The sequence below is a fragment of the Alligator mississippiensis genome, chromosome 3 (assembly GCF_030867095.1).
Source record: "Alligator mississippiensis isolate rAllMis1 chromosome 3, rAllMis1, whole genome shotgun sequence".
NCBI lineage: Eukaryota > Metazoa > Chordata > Crocodylia > Alligatoridae > Alligator > Alligator mississippiensis.
The window spans coordinates 4,333,207-4,352,728 of NC_081826.1; the positions used below are offsets into that span (position 1 = coordinate 4,333,207).

A 19,522-nucleotide genomic window follows, 5' to 3' on the forward strand; every position below is an offset into this window, starting at 1 on the left:
ACTCCCAGTTGCAGGCTGAGCATCTGCCCCTCAGCTCCTCCATGACCTCTATTTGGGATGCTCGTGCCTCGGGACAGCCTGTGGGCTTCATCTGGTCCCCAGAAACCTGCCGCTATGCTCTCCTCTTATCAAGCACCTACACCCAGACCCATGAACATGCCACAATATCAATGTTCAATCCCAAGGGCAGGCCCTGCTCCCAGCATCCCAGCCTGCTTTCCTCAGCTCTGCCATCAGGGATGCAGGAGTGATTTCACAACCATGAAGGGATCACTGGCTTCCTAGGCTTCATCCTATGCTTTCATTTGTGCCAGGCTAAACCCTGCCCAAAACAAATCATAGAAGTCGAATAAAAATATGCCTGTAAATAGATGACTTAATGGAAGAAAAAGATAATAGTAGCAATAATTGTCGTCATCCTCCCCGCCACCGCTGCAGATGCTTGTATTAAATTTGCAAAACACCCAAGGAGTGAAAATTATTATAAACAGGAAACCAAACTGACTCGTCCCCCCGATGCAAAAAATAAACAGAGAGATGAAATAGCAAAAAGCACCAGTAAATCCAATTGCTCTGATCCTGGCTCGGCCCATTCATAATGTTAGGCAGCTTTTTCATGCCCCCGGCTCCTTCTTAGAATAAAGATGCTAAGACAGTCACAACCCCTCCATCTGTAACGCTCAGTCCCATTTCCCCACGGCAACTCTTGCACTTGCATTTCTTAGTTTTGCTGGTCATCAGCATAGCTGGAGATTCAAAAAGCATCTCTGCTAGGGCTACTGACAACACGTGCCATGAGGCAAGCCATCATATTGAGCCACTGTCTATGCTACTTCAACATCAAGGCCGTATTTCTCAAAGCAGCTCTTAATTATGGACGCCTTCCTTTCAGGTGCCCACCTTGAAAGGATTTCCCAAGGGTGAGGAGTGTGTACGATTTTGATCGAACTCAATGAGAGCAGTAAGTGCTTTCCCCATTTGACCATCAGCTGCAACCTCCCTTGGTTGGGATCCCAAGAATGGAAACACCCAAAATTTAAGGCGACTTTGCAAAAAGCTGGTTAGCACCCGGATGCCCTGCAACACACATACACAATGGCCAGCCCAACGCACAGCCCCCACAGATGCAAACACATGGTTATAAACAGGTAGTGGACAACCCGCGTGATAGGCAGCACTTAGACTGTGACTTCTCCCCTTCAAATAAGATGACACATTTCCTATTCTTTCTTCCTCCTCAGCTAGCAAGATCATCCATCCATTGAAAAACTTCCTACAGACAGTGCAAAAGAACCAGCTACTCACTACCCCAAAGTCTGTAGGACGCAATAGCATCTTCAGATCCATGACAATCAACTGCGTACCTAGTAGAGAAGGTAGCAGCCAGTGCACCGTGACTGCCCGATACAACCAGTGCAAATGGATGTTGTTGAGGGAAGGGAGAATGACCTTGTCTTCCCTTGGGAAAAGAGTAAAGGGCTACGCCTGAAGCAAAGACGGACACAGGAAGGAGATGCATGGAGAAAAGAAGGGGCCGGGACAGACGGACACATCATCACCTGCCTCCTGCAACAGATACCCCCAGCCAAGTCCCAAAAGCTACCATCCTTCAGAAAGCCAATGAAAACCCCACTCGACTCACACATAGGTTTCATCCCACAGGATGCAGGTCTGGTTGGTGGTTCCCTGGGAGGAGAGAGAGAGAGAAAGAAGAAAGAGGGAGAAGCGAATTAAGAGCATGAGCATCAGGAAACTGAATCACTAATTAACCCACTGCTGGTTCCTGCATATCAGCCTTTTACCCCCTGAACAACCATGTTTTGCCAGGGATCAAGAGGCAAAGGAGAGGCTGACTGCACTCTTTTCCCCACGATCAGAGCAGCAAGGAGGGGGTTGGACTCAGTGAGCGCATCTACACATGAAATGAATGTGAAGCAATAAACACCGGCACAGATCATGCCGGAGTTTACTGCTTCCAGGCGCAGTGTCTTCACATGCATCCAGGATTACAGCCTGTTGAGCCATGGCAGCACAGCCCTACCTGGCAGGGGGCTCAAGGGGTCATCCTGCCAGCCCAGGGATGCTCCCCACCGGATCAACCTGCTGCGGAGGGGCTGGTTGGGGCACGAGGGTCCTCCACTGCAGGGCTAGCTGGCAGGCAGCCCCCGCAGGGTAGCATCCTCATGCCCCAGCCAGCCCCAGCCAGCCCTCTATATGTGCATTGCAGCAGCATTTACTCCGCTGCAGAATCGTATTTGTATCTGGCAGTACTATCCTGTGACAGAGTAAATTAATTTACTCCGACTTAATAGTGTCGCACATGTAGATGCTGATGTTTTACTGCGGAGCAAATTAGTCTACTCCACAATAAATATCATGTGTAGACACACCCAGTGTCTGATGGACCTTCCCCAGCTCTAACTACTGACGCTCTTCCTGCTTCCATAGGTGGAGAGACTAACAAGGTCAGGCCCTTGGATGCAGAGGAAGCAAGATCACATGCCACATCTCTACATGAACCCGAGAGATACCAAGGCCCTCCAAGGAGATGTCATGTGTCCTCAGGAAGCCAGTGGGAGTTTTGTCATTAGCTTCAAGAGGAGCTGAGTTAGGCCAGCCCTGAGCACTTTTGAGTATCCACCCTGAAAGTTTAGAGTAAAAACAAGATGGGCCCCATAATCATATGGCAGAGGATCAAAAGGAAATCCAGATTATGGAACTAAAAGTGCAAACGTGCTCTTAGGTGCAAAAATACTCGTTATGAGAGTCCAAAGAGTGACTAGGAAGGCAGTGCTGACCTCTTTGAAGGCATCTGCAATAGCAAGAGTCATTTGTGCAACTCTAGCAGCCCCTAAAGCTTGACAAGAGCTTGGCAAACATGAATGGAAAAGGCCTCCCCTTTTGTAGCAGGCCTCATATACCTCATTAGATATGTGCGGAAACTGAGGCACAAGCAGATCTGATTTGTTTGAGGGTGTGACCAGAGAAACACATATTCTGGTATAATCCACATTTTTTTTTTTGGTACAATGATATAAATCACTCCCAGATCAGGAACAGACAGATGAGCAGATATCCCAGGGCAGCTCACCCAGTAGGCAGCTATCACAATGCCTTGCCACCAGGTAGCAGGTAATACTGAGTGTGCCTTGAGCAAATGCTTATCCTGGGATAAAGGGCAGGCACATGACACCCACACCATGAACTTTCAGCACTGAAATTTTATCCCTGATGCTCTCAGGGGTAACTTTCCACCAATTTAGGCAAACTTATTTTGGTTTAGGGAGTTTCTATAGTTTGTCCGCTACTTTTTTCATCAGTGTAATACTGGTTGCATTGGAATAAATACAACCCAATTGGTTCATACTCAAAGGTGATGTCACCCAATGAATCGGTGTCAAATACAGGGACAAAAATGCCTGTTATCTGAGTCCCATTCCCCCGTGTAATAGCGATTCTGGATGGATTAGCAAGCCAGGCTCCCTGTGGAGCCTCCAAAAGGCTTACTGTATGCATTGAGAAATGCATGTTAGCAAGATGCCAGTGCCAACCTGATTTCACTGTAGCAAGCCTGGGTGGGGAGATGTTAAAGGTCCCTGTGGCCATGTTCAAAGCCTACCCGGCCCTGTAGTATCCATCAGGCCGTGGGACACCAGGCTATGGTAGCACAGGGCAGGGGGACTTACGTTGTACAAGTGGGAAAACTCGATCTCCAGAGAGGTGACAAGAGGCTGGGGAGAGGGCTTCACTGTCACGGAGATGACTTTGGAGTTCAGCACCGTCGTGTTCCTAGGGGAAAAAGGAAACCAGGTCTTTCTTTAACCAAGTTGCGGAGAGAAAGCTCCGCTAAGCTAAGTGTAACCCAACTAATTCACCCAACTAATTCACCCACCCCTCTCCCTACACACCGAAAAAATGGGTCTGTATCAGTGTCCTCGTATGAGAAATGTAAAGACCTGACTCTTTCACACTCAGGGGCAAAAAAAAGGAGGTGATAAGGCCCAGATTTCCACCCGGGGCTGGTGATTTTCAAGGACCTTAAAGGGCCTGGATATTTAGCACTGCCTGAAAATTAGGCAGCTTTGCATTGCCCCAAGTGAATCCGCAAAAATAAACCTGGGGCTAGACCACAGGTTTTACAATGTGAGGCTGACACGTGGGGTGATGTTTTTAGCTTGGTGGATACAGGTTTTGAGCTGCATCAATTGAAGCATTAGGTGCAAGACGCAGAAGGCAATAGCACGTGTCTACTCGGCACCAAGGTCCTGGCTAGAGGGTCTTGCCCTTCCACTCAGGGTCAGACCAATCTCCACAGATGGGGTCAGATGGGGTCGGGAAGGACTTTTACCCCATGGTCAGATGGGTATGAACTGTGGGGGTTTTGTCTTCCTCTATAGCGGGGGACGTGGCCCTCTACCTGGGACCTCTCAAACATGCATTATCCACTTTTTACAGAAGCAAGACATCAGCTGCTGTGATCCCCTGCTTTACCTGTAGCCATGCCATGCCACGCTCCCTTGCTTTACTTGTAGGATGTTATGTCTGTGTTGTGCCAGGGTTGATGTTAATCTTACTTAAATTAGCATTTGTATGGGACGGCTCAGATAGGGAAGATCGTGCTCACACTGGGGTTGGACTCGATGGCCCCTGGAGGTCCCTGGCATTGCACCCATCATGGCAAGTGGCCCCATGATTCATGGCTACATGCTGTGGTTGGCCTGGTTTGGTCTCTATATTAGGGATGTCAGGTCCCTAATATAGAGAGTCTACACATTACATGACACTATCCTGTCTGTCCTTCCACCCCCGCCAGCAACACCGGAGGCCAAGGGCATCACTGGCAGGGCTATCCATCCCTCAAAGACTGGACCACCTCTGACACCAAACCTAGCCGGGAAGCCTGGGACTGAAGAAGCAATTGAAAACAGATCAATGCAAGGCAACGTATAATTAACCTGCAACGCTCACCGGTGCCAGAGATAACGGAGCTAGATCAATAGAGAGCAGGCATTTATGAATAAGAGCCCCAGCGGCGGTGACAGGGGTGGAAATCTGCAGTGACTCCATTTGTTCCCATACTGTACTTGGGCTTGAGGACCACAACCTGCTCCGTAAGCCCTTGTGCTCCCAGGAATAGGCGACCACAATTTACAGTCAGGCATTTCCCCTTGTAAGGGCTGTGCTATTAGGTAGGATCCAAGGCAAGTTCTCCCATTTCCACGCACCATGCTTCTTGATGGATGGGCCATGGCACGGTTTTATCCTGCCTTTCAGACAGCCTCAGGCAAGTCAGGGTCATGCATTGTTTAAAGGGGGGCTGTCCTTAATTAAGGAACGACTTAAATCGGAGCCCATGGGAGGCTGCGGTGGCACTGAGGCTGCCGGTTATCAGTGCTCATTCACCGCTTGGCCAACGAAAGCTGAAATACCTTTGGATCATTGGAGCCAATGATGTTTATAGCCTTTCCAATCTAATTCCCTGTGCTGTAATGGAAGATATTACCGAATACAGTCCGTTTGCTTGCTAATTCCTCTCTCTGCTCCTGCCTACCCCTCCTGCCTTCGCCGGCGCTAAATCTGGAGGTATTTAAATGATTATCAGCGAGCAGAGATGCCCCGGCATTTACAGTAAATGGGCTAGGGCTAATCAGTGCAGAACAGATTTAGAAGGTGCCTTAGGATGCTTAATTTACTGCCTCAGTACCAGCCATGGAAGAAAAAAAAAACAGAATCAGGAAAAGAAAAGCCTTTGCTGAACACAAAAGCCTGCAAGCCCCGAGGTGGTTTGCAGAGTCCTGGAACGCCGCAGACATGTGCAGCCATCCATGGCGCGCCGCTCCCGGAGCTTGCCGGGCACAGTAACTCTCTCAAATAAAGCAGTACAGCAAACGGCTCCTCCGGGAGGGTGAGGGAAAGGGGTCGGGGGTCTGAGCATGCAGCCCCTGGTCTGCTAGGAACGCAGCACCCCAGAAACACACGCAGCCGGGAGCAAAAGGAAGGGGCGGTGGGAAGCTGGCTGGGGATGTGGATGCACTCCATTCTCGTGTCGTAGGCTTCATCCTGCGTGATGCTGAGGTCCCTCAGCTCCCATCCCTATCGAGAGAGCATTGAGTGCATGGCATTGCAGCGTGCTATTTGGTTACCGTTCAGGCACGGGCTACCAACAGGAGCAAGGCCCTAGAGGGTCCCTGGATGTTGAGCTGAGACTGGGGTGGGCATCTGGAAGGGGAAGGAGCGGTGAGTCGCACCCAGCCCCGCTTACCTCTGGAGGGCGAGGATGCTCCCGACGTTCCTGTACAGCACAGTGCCCACCACGAAGTTGGACAAGTCGTCTGTCTCGGGGAGCGACAAAGAGAAGGAGGGGAGAAAGACAGCAGAACTGAGACCATCGGGGTGCAAAGGGAAGGGGGAAAGCATGCCCTGCCCTGCAGCACTGCAGTGGGGAGAGACCCGGAGCGGGTTTTGCAGCGGGTCCCCACCCACTAGCAATCCTCTCTCTTTTAGGGTCTTCGGTAGGACTGTGATCCCCAGGGTGGAGAAGGGGCAGGCCTAGATGTAAGGAATGGGGGGAAGGAAGATGACCCCATGCAGGACCCAATGCTTCTCAAGCAAGACCCCACTCCCCCCTTGGCTCAGAGGGACTCGTTAGCACCCTTTGCAATCAGTGACAATGAGCCGTGAGGGACCGGAGCAGCACCAAGCTGACACACGCAGCTGAAGTGGGGGAGGATTTTTGACATTGCCCCAAATGAAGACCTACAAGACTGCAACCTGTGCTAACCCCTCCTCATCCCTCACCAAAGGGCCTTGCGCGCTATCGGCTGAAAGGGCGTCCATCATGGCCAACCCTAAAGCTGCCACGAGTGGGTCTACATGTAGTGGGGGAATCTAAGACACCCGTATGAGCGGTTACTGCGCTGTGCTTGAGTATCTCCAAAAAGAAGTACTAAAACATGGTAGCAACATCCTCGTATGGCGACGTGTCGATGCACCCAGTGCAAGCAAAAAGGGCCCTTCAGATCTAACCCTAGATGGGCCTCAGATTAGTTTGAGCCCCCTTCAGCAAGTTGCTGGACCCCTGCTTCTGCCTCACACAATCCAGCCGTGAAAAGCAAGGGCTTCCCTGCCGCCTGGCTCCCACCCCTGAGCAGAACGACCATGGGCACAGCAAGCCCCCTGAAAATGCAGGACCCACCCCCTGAAAATGCAAAGGGATCTGAGTGCAGGAGGCACACCGGTCAGGATTTGTGGCTCCGTTAATGCCCTCACTGTCCCAGATTATTTATAGACATGTGCAAAATGACCCCGACAAGGCATCTCGCCTGGAAGAGCAGTTTATGCTTTCAGTCCTGCATCGCGCACAGCCTCGTCTCTGCAAATCGTACCCCGGCATCGCTCGCCAGCACGGCTGCTGAGATCTCGTGCCCAGCCCCAGCCAGGGCTGGCATACAGGCTGCAGGCAGAGGTCTGTGCTGAGCGCTTGCAAAGATGCAAGGTCAGATGCTCAGCTGGCGCACAATCAGCGCTGCTCCAGTGATGCCAAGAGCGTGGTCCTGGCTCATCCCATTATCTGAGCAAGCTGCAATTCTGCAAAGAAACCTGCAGCTCAGAGCACCCCTTGCTATGCTCATTGACACAGGCAAGGTCGTCATCAAAAATACTGACAATGACCCTTGTATCAGGGTGTTTTTAAGCCTCCCTCAGAGGCATTGGGTGTTGGCTGCAGCCTGCAGACAAGGCTGGAGGCTCCTGTTGAGCCTCAAGCCAGAGGTCTCTGGTTAGAGGGTTTTGCCCCTCCACTCAGGGTCAGACCCATCTGGGGGCAAGAAGGAATTTTACCCCATGGTCAGACTGGTACAGACAGAGAGGGATGCCCCCCTTTGTAGCGCGGGACATGGCCCTCAACCTGGGATCTCTTGAGCATGTATTAACAGCCCCTTACAGAAGCAGGACGCTGGCCACTGTGCTTCCTCTGCTTTACTGGGGGGGGTGTTATATCCTGTGTGAGGTCAGGGTTGAGGGTAGTTTTATGAAGAGTTTAGATTATGCATTTGTAAGGGGTGGTTTGGACAGGGATGAGCCTGCCTGAGACGGGGGTTGGACTAGACGAATCTGGAGGTCCTTTCCAGCCCTCCTTTTCTCTCGATGACTCAGGAGCCAGGGAGACAAAGGCCCTGGAGTTAGTCCTGGCTCTGCTACTGACTCACTGCTTGACCTCTGTGAAGGTGCTTAGCTGCCCCAGGCCTCAGGTTCCCCATCCATTTCTATGCGCAAAGAGCTTTGTGGCTTTGAAAATGCACTCCTTTTGCTAAGACCACTTTGTTTGAAGCCTTGCCTTACACAACGAAGGCCTGATCCTGCAAAGGACTGAGCCCCTCCATGGAGATGCATGCAACCTAAGGTGAGTTTTCAGGGCTGACCTCCACGAGGGAGCTCTGCATGCTCAGTGCCTCTCAGGATCGTGGGTGTATGGGCTGATCCTGGCTTGACAAGTCCCCCCAAAGCCAGTGATGAAACATGGAGCACTTGAACAACCAGATCCCCCACCTGGTTTTCAAAGCAGGCCAGAAAGGATTGCCCAGCTAATCATCCAGGCCAGGACATGTCCATCATGGATGGACAATGATCATTCCCTCTTCTCCACCCTCTCCTGGAGCACATCCCTCTGTTTTTGCTCAGTCCATTTATAGGAAAAAAAAAACCCCTATAACTAGTCATCAAACTAATAACAAAGCTCCCAAAATATTCTGGATACTCAAATGCCCCATCCCAGGGAGCTGCCCTTTTGTTTTATGGGGGCTTCCCACAGGGAAATGTGGGAAACCCCACATTTCCCTGTCTAGAAATGGATCCATGCCCGAATCCAGAAGGTGCACCAATTCCTCAAACTTTGCAGAGAGTTTGGATCTGGATCTAACCTGTGCCCATTCTTCAGCCCTATGGTTAGGTATCTCCAGCAATGCATGAAGGACCAGCTTCTTACTACCAGGGCCTGGATGGTTGGGAGCTGAATTTGCAAACATGATGCCATACACGATGAAGCCCCTAGGCTCTGAAGAACCAACTTGCAGGGCACCCTGGTTGTGCTGCCTTACCTGGCACCCCTGTGGTGAGGGTGCTCTTGAAGATGGTGACCTTCTCCTCCGAGTTCTTGGCCCAGTCCACCATGCCCCTCCAGCCTTTCATGGGGAAGCTGATGTCGGTCGCTGCATTGGCGGGGAGTCGGTGAAGGCTGAGGACTTGGGGAAAGATGCAATAATAATAAATAAAGCAAACCTCAAAGGTCAAGCTCAACATTCACACTCGCATGGAGAAACCTCCTGGGGAGAATCGGAAGAGAAACGTCTTGCAAGACCCTGAGTCAACATCGGCACGCTCAGACCCCAGTGCAAATGCAGAACAACTCGTCTGACTTAAACTCTGCCATAAAGAGAAACTACTGTATTTTCTGGCATATGAACTCCCCTGGAATAACCAACTTGCTTTTGAAAAGCAGAATGAAGAAGAAAAAAAAAGATCTTTCCTTGTAGTAAATAGCAGAGTGGCAGCAGCTAGGGAGCTCATTGCTCTGCCCCCTGTGAATCACTGAACATCGTACATTGGTTTCACCCAGAGCAACAGAAGCTGCTTTTACCATATTTCTTGCTTATAATGCACATGCCAATTTCTACCAGCTGGGTTTTGGGGGGAAAGGTGCCCATTTCATGCAAGACAAGAGGGCAGGGGTTTTTGTCAGTCATCCCAAGCAAGGACTCGGTGTTTGATCGCTGGAAACAGGGTGTCCAAGTTTTCTCTTCATCACTAGGGGGAGCAAGGACCAGGCAAAAGGCGTCTGTTTAGCTTGAAGGAAAGTCAAGCCGGTACATGAATTGCCCATCACCCATTTGGGTAGTGGTTCACCCTTTGTGCAAATTTGTTCCTCACCTGGTGAGAGGTGCCTACAGGGGTAAGCTGGGCCCTGAGACAAGTCCTTCCCTTCAGTAAGCTGAGGAAACTGGGGCTTGCGAGAGAAAGAATTAACAGGACCTCATGTCATGGTACAAGCTTGCTGGAAGAGCCTCATGTTTGCTCTTGGTTGCCAAAATCAGGGGCAGATTTGGCAGTGCTGTGTTCCTGCAGTCTCTGGCTCTGCAGGAGACACTTGATGGCTGAGGTCCATCCATGAAAGATGGTGTCACTTAGCGAGTGGGGCTGATGTTTCTATTCAACGAGCACAACCTCCATGTCCCCTTCTTAGCTGGGCTCTTCTATGTGACCCGAGGCTATAATTGACTCCTTCCCCACCCTCAGACTCATACCACCACGTGGAACAACTGCCCTCACCACGCAGAGAAAGGGAAGCAGACATCAAAGCAACTCACCCAGATTGTCCGTCACTTGATAGGAATCCCGGAAATCCTTCATGCGAAACCCAATGACATCGATGAAATCCTCCACCAGCTTGAACAGCTCCACTGCGTTCGGCCCTGTCTGCAAAGCCAAGGAAGAGGGGTGAAATATTCAGCAGCACAGATAATGCTGTGCAAATGGTGGGACTCTCAAAGGGCAAAGATCCTAGGTGCATCTATACCAGAAGGGACATCTATACCAGAAGCACCTTGGTGCATTTATACCAGAAGGAGCATCTATACCAGAAGTATCTTGGTGCATTTACACCAGAAGGAGCATCTATACCAGAAGCACCTTGGTGCATTTATACCAGAAGGAGCATCTATACCAGAAGCACCTTGGTGCATTTATACCAGAAGGAGCATCTATACCAGAAGCACCTTGGTGCATTTATACTAGAAGGTGCATCTATACCAGAAGCACCTCGTGCATTTATACTAGAAGGTGCATCTATACCAGAAGCACCTCGTGCATTTATACTAGAAGGTGCATCTATACCAGAAGCACCTTGGTGCATTTATACTAGAAGGTGCATCTATACCAGAAGCACCTCGTGCATTTATACTAGAAGGTGCATCTATACCAGAAGCACCTCGTGCATTTATACTAGAAGATGCATCTATACCAGAAGCACCTTGCAGGGATGCTGCACCTGGAAAAATGTCTCTAAACAAATATTACCGAATGATAAAGCTGAACTGCAGCAACTGCCTGTGACATGACTTATGAGGAGAGGATGAGGGAAATGGGCTGATTTAGACTACAGAAGAGAAGACCGAGGGGGATTGGATAGCAGCCTTCACCTCCCTGCAGGGGGGCTGCAAAGAGGATGGAGCTGGGCTGTTCTCAGTGGGGGCAGATACAGGACAAGGAGCAATGGGCTCAAGCTCCAGCAAGGGAAGTTGTGGTTAGATATTAGGAAAATAGGAGGGCAGTAAAGCACCGAAACAAGTTATGCAGAGAGCTGGTGGGCTCTCCATCCTTGGAGGTTTTTAAGGCCTGGGTAGACAAAGCCTTGGCTGAGATGATGTATTTGGGGCTGGTCCTGCTTGGAGTAGGGGTTGGACTAGATGTGACCTCCTGAGGTCCCTTCCAGCACTCATTTTCTATGATGCTATGACTGAAGCCCAAACTTGCCTCTCCACAGGGAAAAACTAAATTTGTATTTATGTTGCTGCTGTGGTTCAGTGTTGTTGCATTATTTTATACACCATCACAATTTTGCTAGCACCTGAATAGCAAAGTAACAACATCTTGGATCTAGCACAGGTACAAGGCACAGGCAGGTAGTGTAGCAAATGAAACAATGGTTGGAGGAGCTACCTAAAGACACGATCTGCCTAGAAAGAGGATGCTGCTAAACAACCAGTGCAAACCTTTGACTTGTACTGTCATGGCCTATGCAAGGACTACAGGACATAGGGCTGGGATGGACCTCCTAGGTCTCTGAGTCATTTGCTATCACTATCCACCATGTCTTGGAGCCATTTGCTAGCACTATCCCTCTTGTCAGATAATCCTGGTTATGAAAATATCGTCCTCCATCTTATCATTACTTTCTCTCCCATATTATTGCAACTCCAAGTCTGTTCCAGAAACTTCACTCTTCTTAGGAACCTTCTTCTAATGCCTAGTTTAAATTTATTCACGAACAGCTTTTGCCCATCTGTTTTTGTGCCAACATCATGCTTTAGCTTACAAAGCTGTTTTTTTTTTTTTCCTGCCAGGAGTTTAACTGTAGAGAGCAATCATATCTCCACTTGACCTTTGTTTTGCTAAACTAGACAAACCAGGGCTTTTTAGTCATTTCCTGTAAGACAGGCTCTTGATTTCCTGACCACACTAACAGTCCTGCCCATTTCAGCCTGAATTCATCCTCTGAATGACAATTTTGCCTGGAAACAGCAGGATCATGCACGGATCACTAAGGTCTGTGCTACTACAAGACAGCTTGGGTTTCATTTTAAAAGGAGGCACGGGAGGAAAAGCCCTATGTCAAAGGGGATCTAGGTGCAAAAACATGCAGCTGGCACAGTCACCGGTTCCTTCTTCTGGGTGCAATGAGACCCACTCCTTTAATGTTGACTTTAAGGACTTGGAAAACTTCACAAAGGCTATTCACATTGACTCTTGTCTGGGTGCTCAGCGCAGAGCTGTCTTTGGGTTTGAGCTGATGGTTTGGGGCGAGATCCCAGTTCTCATTATTATATAAGGGAAATAGGCTGAGCTACCTAGAAGATGCCCATCAGAGGTCTCTTCTTCATGCTGTGTATAATAATATGGCATTTGAGACTGCTCACAAGGATGTCTATTAATGGGGGCAGGTAACCTCTAGCTGCTCATGCAAAAGGCCACTGAGGCAGGTTGATTGTACAGGCCGCTACGGGAAGGACCGCTGGGAGCTAACTGCGTCCTGGAGAAAACGGCAACTATTTTTATGACGATCAACAGGATTTCTCTGTTGTCATGGTGACCAAACAGCCTCCTCTCTGCTCTGATAGATGCATGTGGACATGGATGGTCTAAATTTGGCATTCAGCTCTTCACCTCCTCCAGAGCCAGCCCATGCTCGGATGCCACGGAGAAGCACCAGCTACAAGGGAGCAGAGATTCGCTTGGCCCTCTGGTCTAGTCAGCCTTTCCTCTAGGTCCTATCTATCCAGGGAGCAGTAATGGTGTGTAAGGTGATCCCCAAGCATTTGCACTTCTGCAGAGACAGCCAGCTCTGGTCTCTGGCATGAATTGCAGCATAGACACTTGACCACAGCAACCTGGATGAGGGCTAGCAATTCATTTTGGAGGCCACCACTGCATCCATCACTGCACCGCTACTGGCACAGCCCATCTTTGAACCTCTCCCCTACAGCCCATGCACCAATGAATGCCCTCTGCCTTTCCGTCAGCATCCAGCGCCTATCCTACACTCGCCGCACAAATCCAGCTCCTATCCTACACTTGCTGCACAAATCCTCCCTGCACCCTAGGTGCTCTTCAGGTTTATCTATGGTGGGAAGTGGACTATCAGCCCCTTTTTGCATGGCACAGCAGATCCAGGAGGTGAGCAGGAATGAAGTGAACTTGTCTCTGAACGCCGGAGGCTACACCCAACCTCTCTATTAGCTCTTTTTTCATGTCCACCACCGGCTTCTCCCAAAGGGGCGATTGCATATGTCGGCCTCGTCCATTATGAGGCTTTCTGTCAGTTGTACCCGGCAGCGTAACGGGATGAAATAGGTCTGTGCCATGTGAAGCAGATGCACAGCGTGCAACACTGGTCAGGCACGTGCCGCCCGGGGACCACCCTACACAGCAGGAAGTCCCCAGGGCCCACAGCCCGAGAGTCGGTCTCGCTTGGGTGTACGTTTAAACAGCAGGTTCCTACCAGCTGAGCCTCTTCCCACTTGTCTCGGTTTTCCTCCGCCAGCAGGTTGCTGATGATCTGGACAAAGTTCTGGAGGAGGGAAATAGAAAGGGAAAATCAGCTGTGATCGGAAACCAGCCAGCGCGAGTAAGCGCCCTCCGCCAGGTCAGTGCAAAGGCACCGCTCTCCGGGGATCCCAAATGGCCCCGCGAAGGAAATAGCAAAACCCCTCTTGCTCCCATGAGAAAAAGAGCCACAACCTTGCTCAGCACCACCTTGCAACAAGACATGTGTTTAATACAACTCAGAGACATGACCCAGGAGACTCAGAGCAGCAAGTGAAGGATGCTGGACACCCCCCATGGGGGATGCAGAGGACGGGCACAAGTCAATGACAAATTTGCACGAGGGGTCTTGGCTATAAGAGGCCTAGGAGACACCTGGTCCATTGGAGATCCTGCCCATAGCATGCTCCTTCCAGCTCGCTCAGCTTTATACAGAGGAAAGGGTTGTGTTGCAAATTGTAGGTGCACTGTTGAGAGACCTCACCCTGCCGGACTATCGGGGATCTGTGGAGCTGCCTCCGGCTATCATGATGATGGCAAATGTTGGCCAGCCTGGGGACTAGCCCAGGATCCAGGGGTAAAAGAAAGCTCGCCGATCAACATGGTAGATTCTCCATTTTTGGGAGACATTAAACCGACAAAGGATGTCATTTTAAAAGGTCTCTTATGACTCAAAGAGAAGCCACAGGCTTGAAGCAAGGGGCCAGCGGGAGAGGTCAGGCGAGATGATTATAACAGGCCCCTTTGCCCAGCTGTCTATTTACCCGGTTCCCATCATTACTATATATGTGCTCTTGATAAACACAAATGCATTTCCTCCTAATGACACCACTATGCAGCAGAGAAATGCCAGTCGCATCATTAGACAGCCGAGGAATTGAGGCCACAAAGCAGATGGGGTGACTTGATCAAGGTCGCTCAGGAAGTCGGAGCTAGGAAGCAACCCAGGTCCTGGCACCAGCTTTCCTCACCTTTATTTGGTCCCTATCTCTGCCCATGAGAGAGCCGATGGGTGGCTCACAATGACCAGCTTGGTGGCGCCCATTCCTCAACCATGAAGCAGACCCTGCCATTTTGCATGGCTGCTAGGGTCTTTCTTTGCACTTTCTGCCCAGTTTTAGTGTCACTTGCCTGAGCTTAAGGACAGGACAGGCCACTTCTCCCAGGGCACTAACACACAGCAGGTACAGGCAGTAAAGAGACACCCAGCACACCTTGCCTCCAGTAGACCCCACTCCCCGCTCCTGCCCAAAGTCAAGGCTAACGAGGTCTTTTGCGCTTGGCTTTGGGGAGAGCTCCTGATACCCCAGCCTCCTTGAAGACGGGGCAAGAGAAACAAGGGAATAGCAATGTCAGTGCATGGCGGGGAACGGCAGACAGACTCCCGGGAGAAGCATGTGTCAGAGATGGAGCCGAGGCAGATACAGATTTCAAAGCCATCGATTTTCCTCTCCATTTCTACAGCTTGAGCAGATCCTGGGGGATAAATGCAACGTTTCAAGCTGTATGCTGATGACCTACCCCAAGGACAGATCTGAAGCCACTCTGCAGGCAACTGTTGAGAGCAAATCCTGGGGCGATAAGCTGTCAAACCCTCCTCCCACATCAACATGCAGACACCTAATACCTCGGGATCATCTTCCCCGGCGTCATTAAACAGCAGCCCTTCCAAACAATGCACTGCAATCAATTCGGCCCTGCAGAAAGTGCAACCTGGCTTGGCTTCCCAGATTACTGCCTGATGAGCTACGGGGGACAGGGCGGAGGGAAGATGAGCTCGTTAGGCTGTGTAGTGCGTGACGGGAAATTAAGCACATCACACAAGCCAATACAGCGTCCTTTGGTTTTTCTGCAGGGTCGTGTCAATCTGGAGTTGATCCCAGCGCACTTTCTCCTGCATGGAGACGAAGTGGCCAGGTCTTCAACTGGCCCAGGGCCACCCGTCCCAGCCTGCATCTCTCTTCCCCGGCTCACCTGTACATCCCCGGAGGTCGGGCTGTAATACGCCCTGCGGAAGATCTCGGTCATATTCCTGAGTACATCGATGGTGGACAGCAGGTCCCCGCTGTAGCTGGTCCCATCCTGGGAGATCTCCACAAGGTTTTGGAGCATTTCGGATACCCCGTCCCCCACCAGCCCCCGCTGGGCTTTGGAGAGATGTTCCTTCGTCTGAGAAGCAAAAACAATACGAGGAGTTTGTTAGCAATAGTCAGCAGAGTCTCAGTCCCGTCCCATTATAATGGTCCCTATCGTACTTAAACCCCATGGGCCGTATGAAGTATATTAAGTAGAGCTGAACTCCTACTTTCCTGGTGACCAGTACGAGAAGCACCTGGGATGTTACAGAAGAGGTCATTTTATCCCACTCAAACCTGCAACCGATGCCCCCAGCCTAAAGGAGAAGGTTTTGCTCACCGATCCATCTTACAGCCAAAATAGAGAGGGGAAGAAAAGAAGAAATGCCCTTCTCATTTTAAAGCCAAGGGGCGCAACGCTTTCCTTCTTGGTGAACAGATCTTGAACATGCAACAATTGTGTTTGCCGCCTACAATCCCCCTTGGAGCCAAGGCTATCCTATAACTTTTCCCCTCGCTATCTGCCAAAATGCAGCAGTTGCACTGTCCAGCAGTTTGGGGCCCTGCAGGAAGACATTCATGTCCTAACCCTACAGAGGTACGGGAAGGAAAGCGGACTTTGGGCAGGATGCTGATGGGAACCCTCCATACACTCCTGGAAGAAAAAATGAGCTGTGTTGCTACAGCCAGAGGCATGAGTTTGATCCCACTCCAGACTCCAGCTGGAAGTTTGCTCACAGCCAACCCTTTGCCATGCCGTTGCTCTGTTCAGCTCGGTTGGATGGTTGACCCTTGTGCAAACACGATGGAGCTGCCCATAACCACCAGCAGCTGGGATTTCTTCCCTCCCAATATAAGCAGCAGTGAGGGGCGAGGGGGCTAGCTGAGATGAGAGGACAATGTGTCTTACCATCATCTGTATATTCCTATAATCGATGGAAACACACTTGATGTACGTCGGAGACTCCCAGTACGCTATCCCCTCTTCGTCTAAAGTGCATCTTCGAAGGATCAGCCCTAAAGCAAAGGGCATGGGAGAGAGAAGGGTTGGAGGAATAAACACACACATTTCTTCACTGAGCGCCCCTGAGCCAGCTGCCCGAGCTCCAGATGGACACGGGCTGACGCAGGGAACAGCAGGTCCATGTGCAAAGCGTGAACCGCGAGCACCAGCATTTTGGGGAGGGTTATTTTTATCTCTTTTTCTCTGCATTTGCCCAGCAGGAAAGAGCAGGAGATCAAATGCAAGAAGACTCATCCTGCAACTCAAACCAGGTGATTCGGAAAGAAGGAGAACGCCTGGCGTGGGCTCCGGGCAGCCCGCTCAGCAGTCCCCGGACACTTCATGGAAATGCCATGCTTTCTACGTGCAAAATGATGGCTTGATGCAGCAAGAGCTGCTGGGAAGACCTCAAAAGACAATGCATAACCTGCACCATCTGTCAGGCAGTGAACTCTGAAAGCCCAGGCAGGGCCATCCGACACCTCGGCGCGTGGCACGCGTTGCCCTTTATTACTCTTGTCACTCCTGATTTAGAGTGATGCTCTGCTTTGCTAATGCTGTTCCTCCCTGGGAGGGAGAAGCAGATGAAGCAGAGAGGGAGAGGACGGAGGGCATCTTGGCCAACGCTTCCTGCCAGGACAGTGGACATCGGTGAAAGAAATCAGTGGGCACAACTCTTTCGGTTCAATCGGTTCATCCTCTTGCCTCAATGGATCAGCAGTTTACTAACCTTGCCTTAGCTACAGCTCCTTCAGCTGGGCTGCAGCATACTCAGCACAACCTCCCACCCCTGCTTTATCCAGGCAAGGACCGAGATAGACTCGGGCATCTCCTGGGACACGTGCAGGAGTGGGAGCAAAAGGGAAGCCCTGAGTCTGTGTCCAGCACCCCAATGAGGTCTAGCAGGACACAGCTGAATTAAAGGAGGGGAGACAGAGCAGACGCATGCACCCCTTTGCTGGGGCTTGCACCTGGATGGGAGACTCCCACAGGCTGCAGACGCAAGCCGAGGAGTCGTGGCTGACTGCTTGGTTGCATGTGAGACTAGACATGAAATAAATGGGAAGACTTCACTCAGTGCTGTTGTCACTTTTGGATGGGGAAATGAATGCGCTTTTGCAGACCACTCGCTTGTTATCAATGCAATACGTCCTAGTCCTTTCGAAGATGTGCAGGACCATGCACTACCGACCCGTGCTCTCCTTACCCGTGGCGTTGCGGGGACAGCGGACGGCGGCTGCTTCCCCGGCAGGTGTTTCCTTCCAGACCACGGAGGTGAAGCTGTCTTCATCGCAGATCTCGTGGGGCTCTGCAGAGGACACAGACACTGCGCTGGTGGGTGATTTCCAAAGCACAAAGGGAGCAGAGAAAGCAACAGAGGAGAGGAAGGGAGGAAGGGAATGGCAGCAGGATCCGGAGTCGCGATTCCTATCCCTTTTGGACCGACGGACCAGCTGCCCTCAAATATTTGCCAACTATATGTCGTCTCTCTGTAGCTCAAACAGCCCAGCGGAGAACTTAGTCCCTGGTCAGGATTGATCAGCTAATGCCCATGCAACATAGCATGCCTCCTTCACCCTGCTGGGAGCACGACCTGCTCACAGACCTCCTTCTGCAGCTCCAGGGGTTGACATCTGGCCCGTTGAAGGTGAACATCTCAGGTTCAAACCCTGGTCACAGAGCCACTGCACCTGATCCATGTATAATGCTGTGCTGCCCATGGCAGCTACGTCGTTGAGGGAAGGAAGGAAGACCGGAGGGAAGACAGCTTGGTCGAAACTAAATTGAATTCCCCCCCTGCACCTGTGGTGCTCCCTCCGGCCTGGGTGAGCAGCTGGAGGCACCAAGGACCCAGATGGCTATTTTGCTAGAGGAGCAGAGACAAGGAGGGAGCCTGGGAGCCACTCTGGAGCATCAGCTGCTCATAGCTGCATCCTGCAGCAGTGCCCAGCACGCTGCTGAAATGCTGGAAGGAGGAGACTGCTTTCCAGAGGCCCCTTCCTGCGGCTGCTGACAACCCCTGCACTCAAGTGGACCTAAAGGACACAGGGATGGGTGCAACGGGGCAGCTAGGAAGCCGGATAACACCTGGCAGCATATGGCAGGAGGCAAGACTGCCGCTGTTTCCCAGCGCATCAGTCACCTCCACCACAGAAGTAGTGCAGTAGGTGGAGAAAATGCGTATTTATGGTGCAGGAAGCACAGGAAGCCATGAGGAGGGGAGGAAAGCTATTTATCACTCCCCAGGGCAGGGAAAGGGGGAACTTAGATTTAATGGCTTTCAATTACATTTCCTATTTACAGCCCTTGTTAAACTCCCAGTAAACAAAGAGGCTGCCTGCACGGCTGTTCCCGAGCTGCAATGCCCAAGCCAGCCCTGAGCTGGGCTCAGCAGTTGTTTGCTGAGCAAACTTCCCAGGCAGGGAGGCCTTGCTGTCGCCAGGGTCCAGTGATGCCAGCTGGGATGTGCCAGGGCTGCCGGGTGGGTGGGAAGAGCTGCAAATGATTACAATAACCAGGGTGAGTCCTGGGCTGGGAGCTGGGAAGCACACAGGGCAAACACCCTGCAGCAAGAAGGCTCCTCCTGCCTAATCCCGACTCTCCAAAACCTTCCCTTTGCCTCCAAGCA

The 19,522-nt window shown here is 51.1% G+C and overlaps 1 protein-coding gene across 3 annotated transcripts in view; it reads right to left on the bottom strand.

The window, feature by feature from the left end:
* Window positions 1-19,522, bottom strand: part of ADGRB1 (adhesion G protein-coupled receptor B1) — a 321,100-nt gene that overhangs the window by 132,927 nt on the left and 168,651 nt on the right. For all 3 annotated transcript variants that reach the window (XM_059723698.1, XM_059723697.1, XM_019481825.2), the window contains 9 exons: window positions 18,101-18,202; window positions 16,801-16,907; window positions 15,790-15,984; window positions 13,772-13,840; window positions 10,362-10,470; window positions 9,096-9,239; window positions 6,263-6,332; window positions 3,687-3,789; window positions 1,643-1,686 (listed from right to left, as the gene is read on the bottom strand). In XM_059723698.1, coding sequence (XP_059579681.1) covers window positions 1,643-1,686; window positions 3,687-3,789; window positions 6,263-6,332; window positions 9,096-9,239; window positions 10,362-10,470; window positions 13,772-13,840; window positions 15,790-15,984; window positions 16,801-16,907; window positions 18,101-18,202 — 943 coding nt within the window. The remainder of the gene's footprint in view (window positions 1-1,642; window positions 1,687-3,686; window positions 3,790-6,262; window positions 6,333-9,095; window positions 9,240-10,361; window positions 10,471-13,771; window positions 13,841-15,789; window positions 15,985-16,800; window positions 16,908-18,100; window positions 18,203-19,522) is intronic.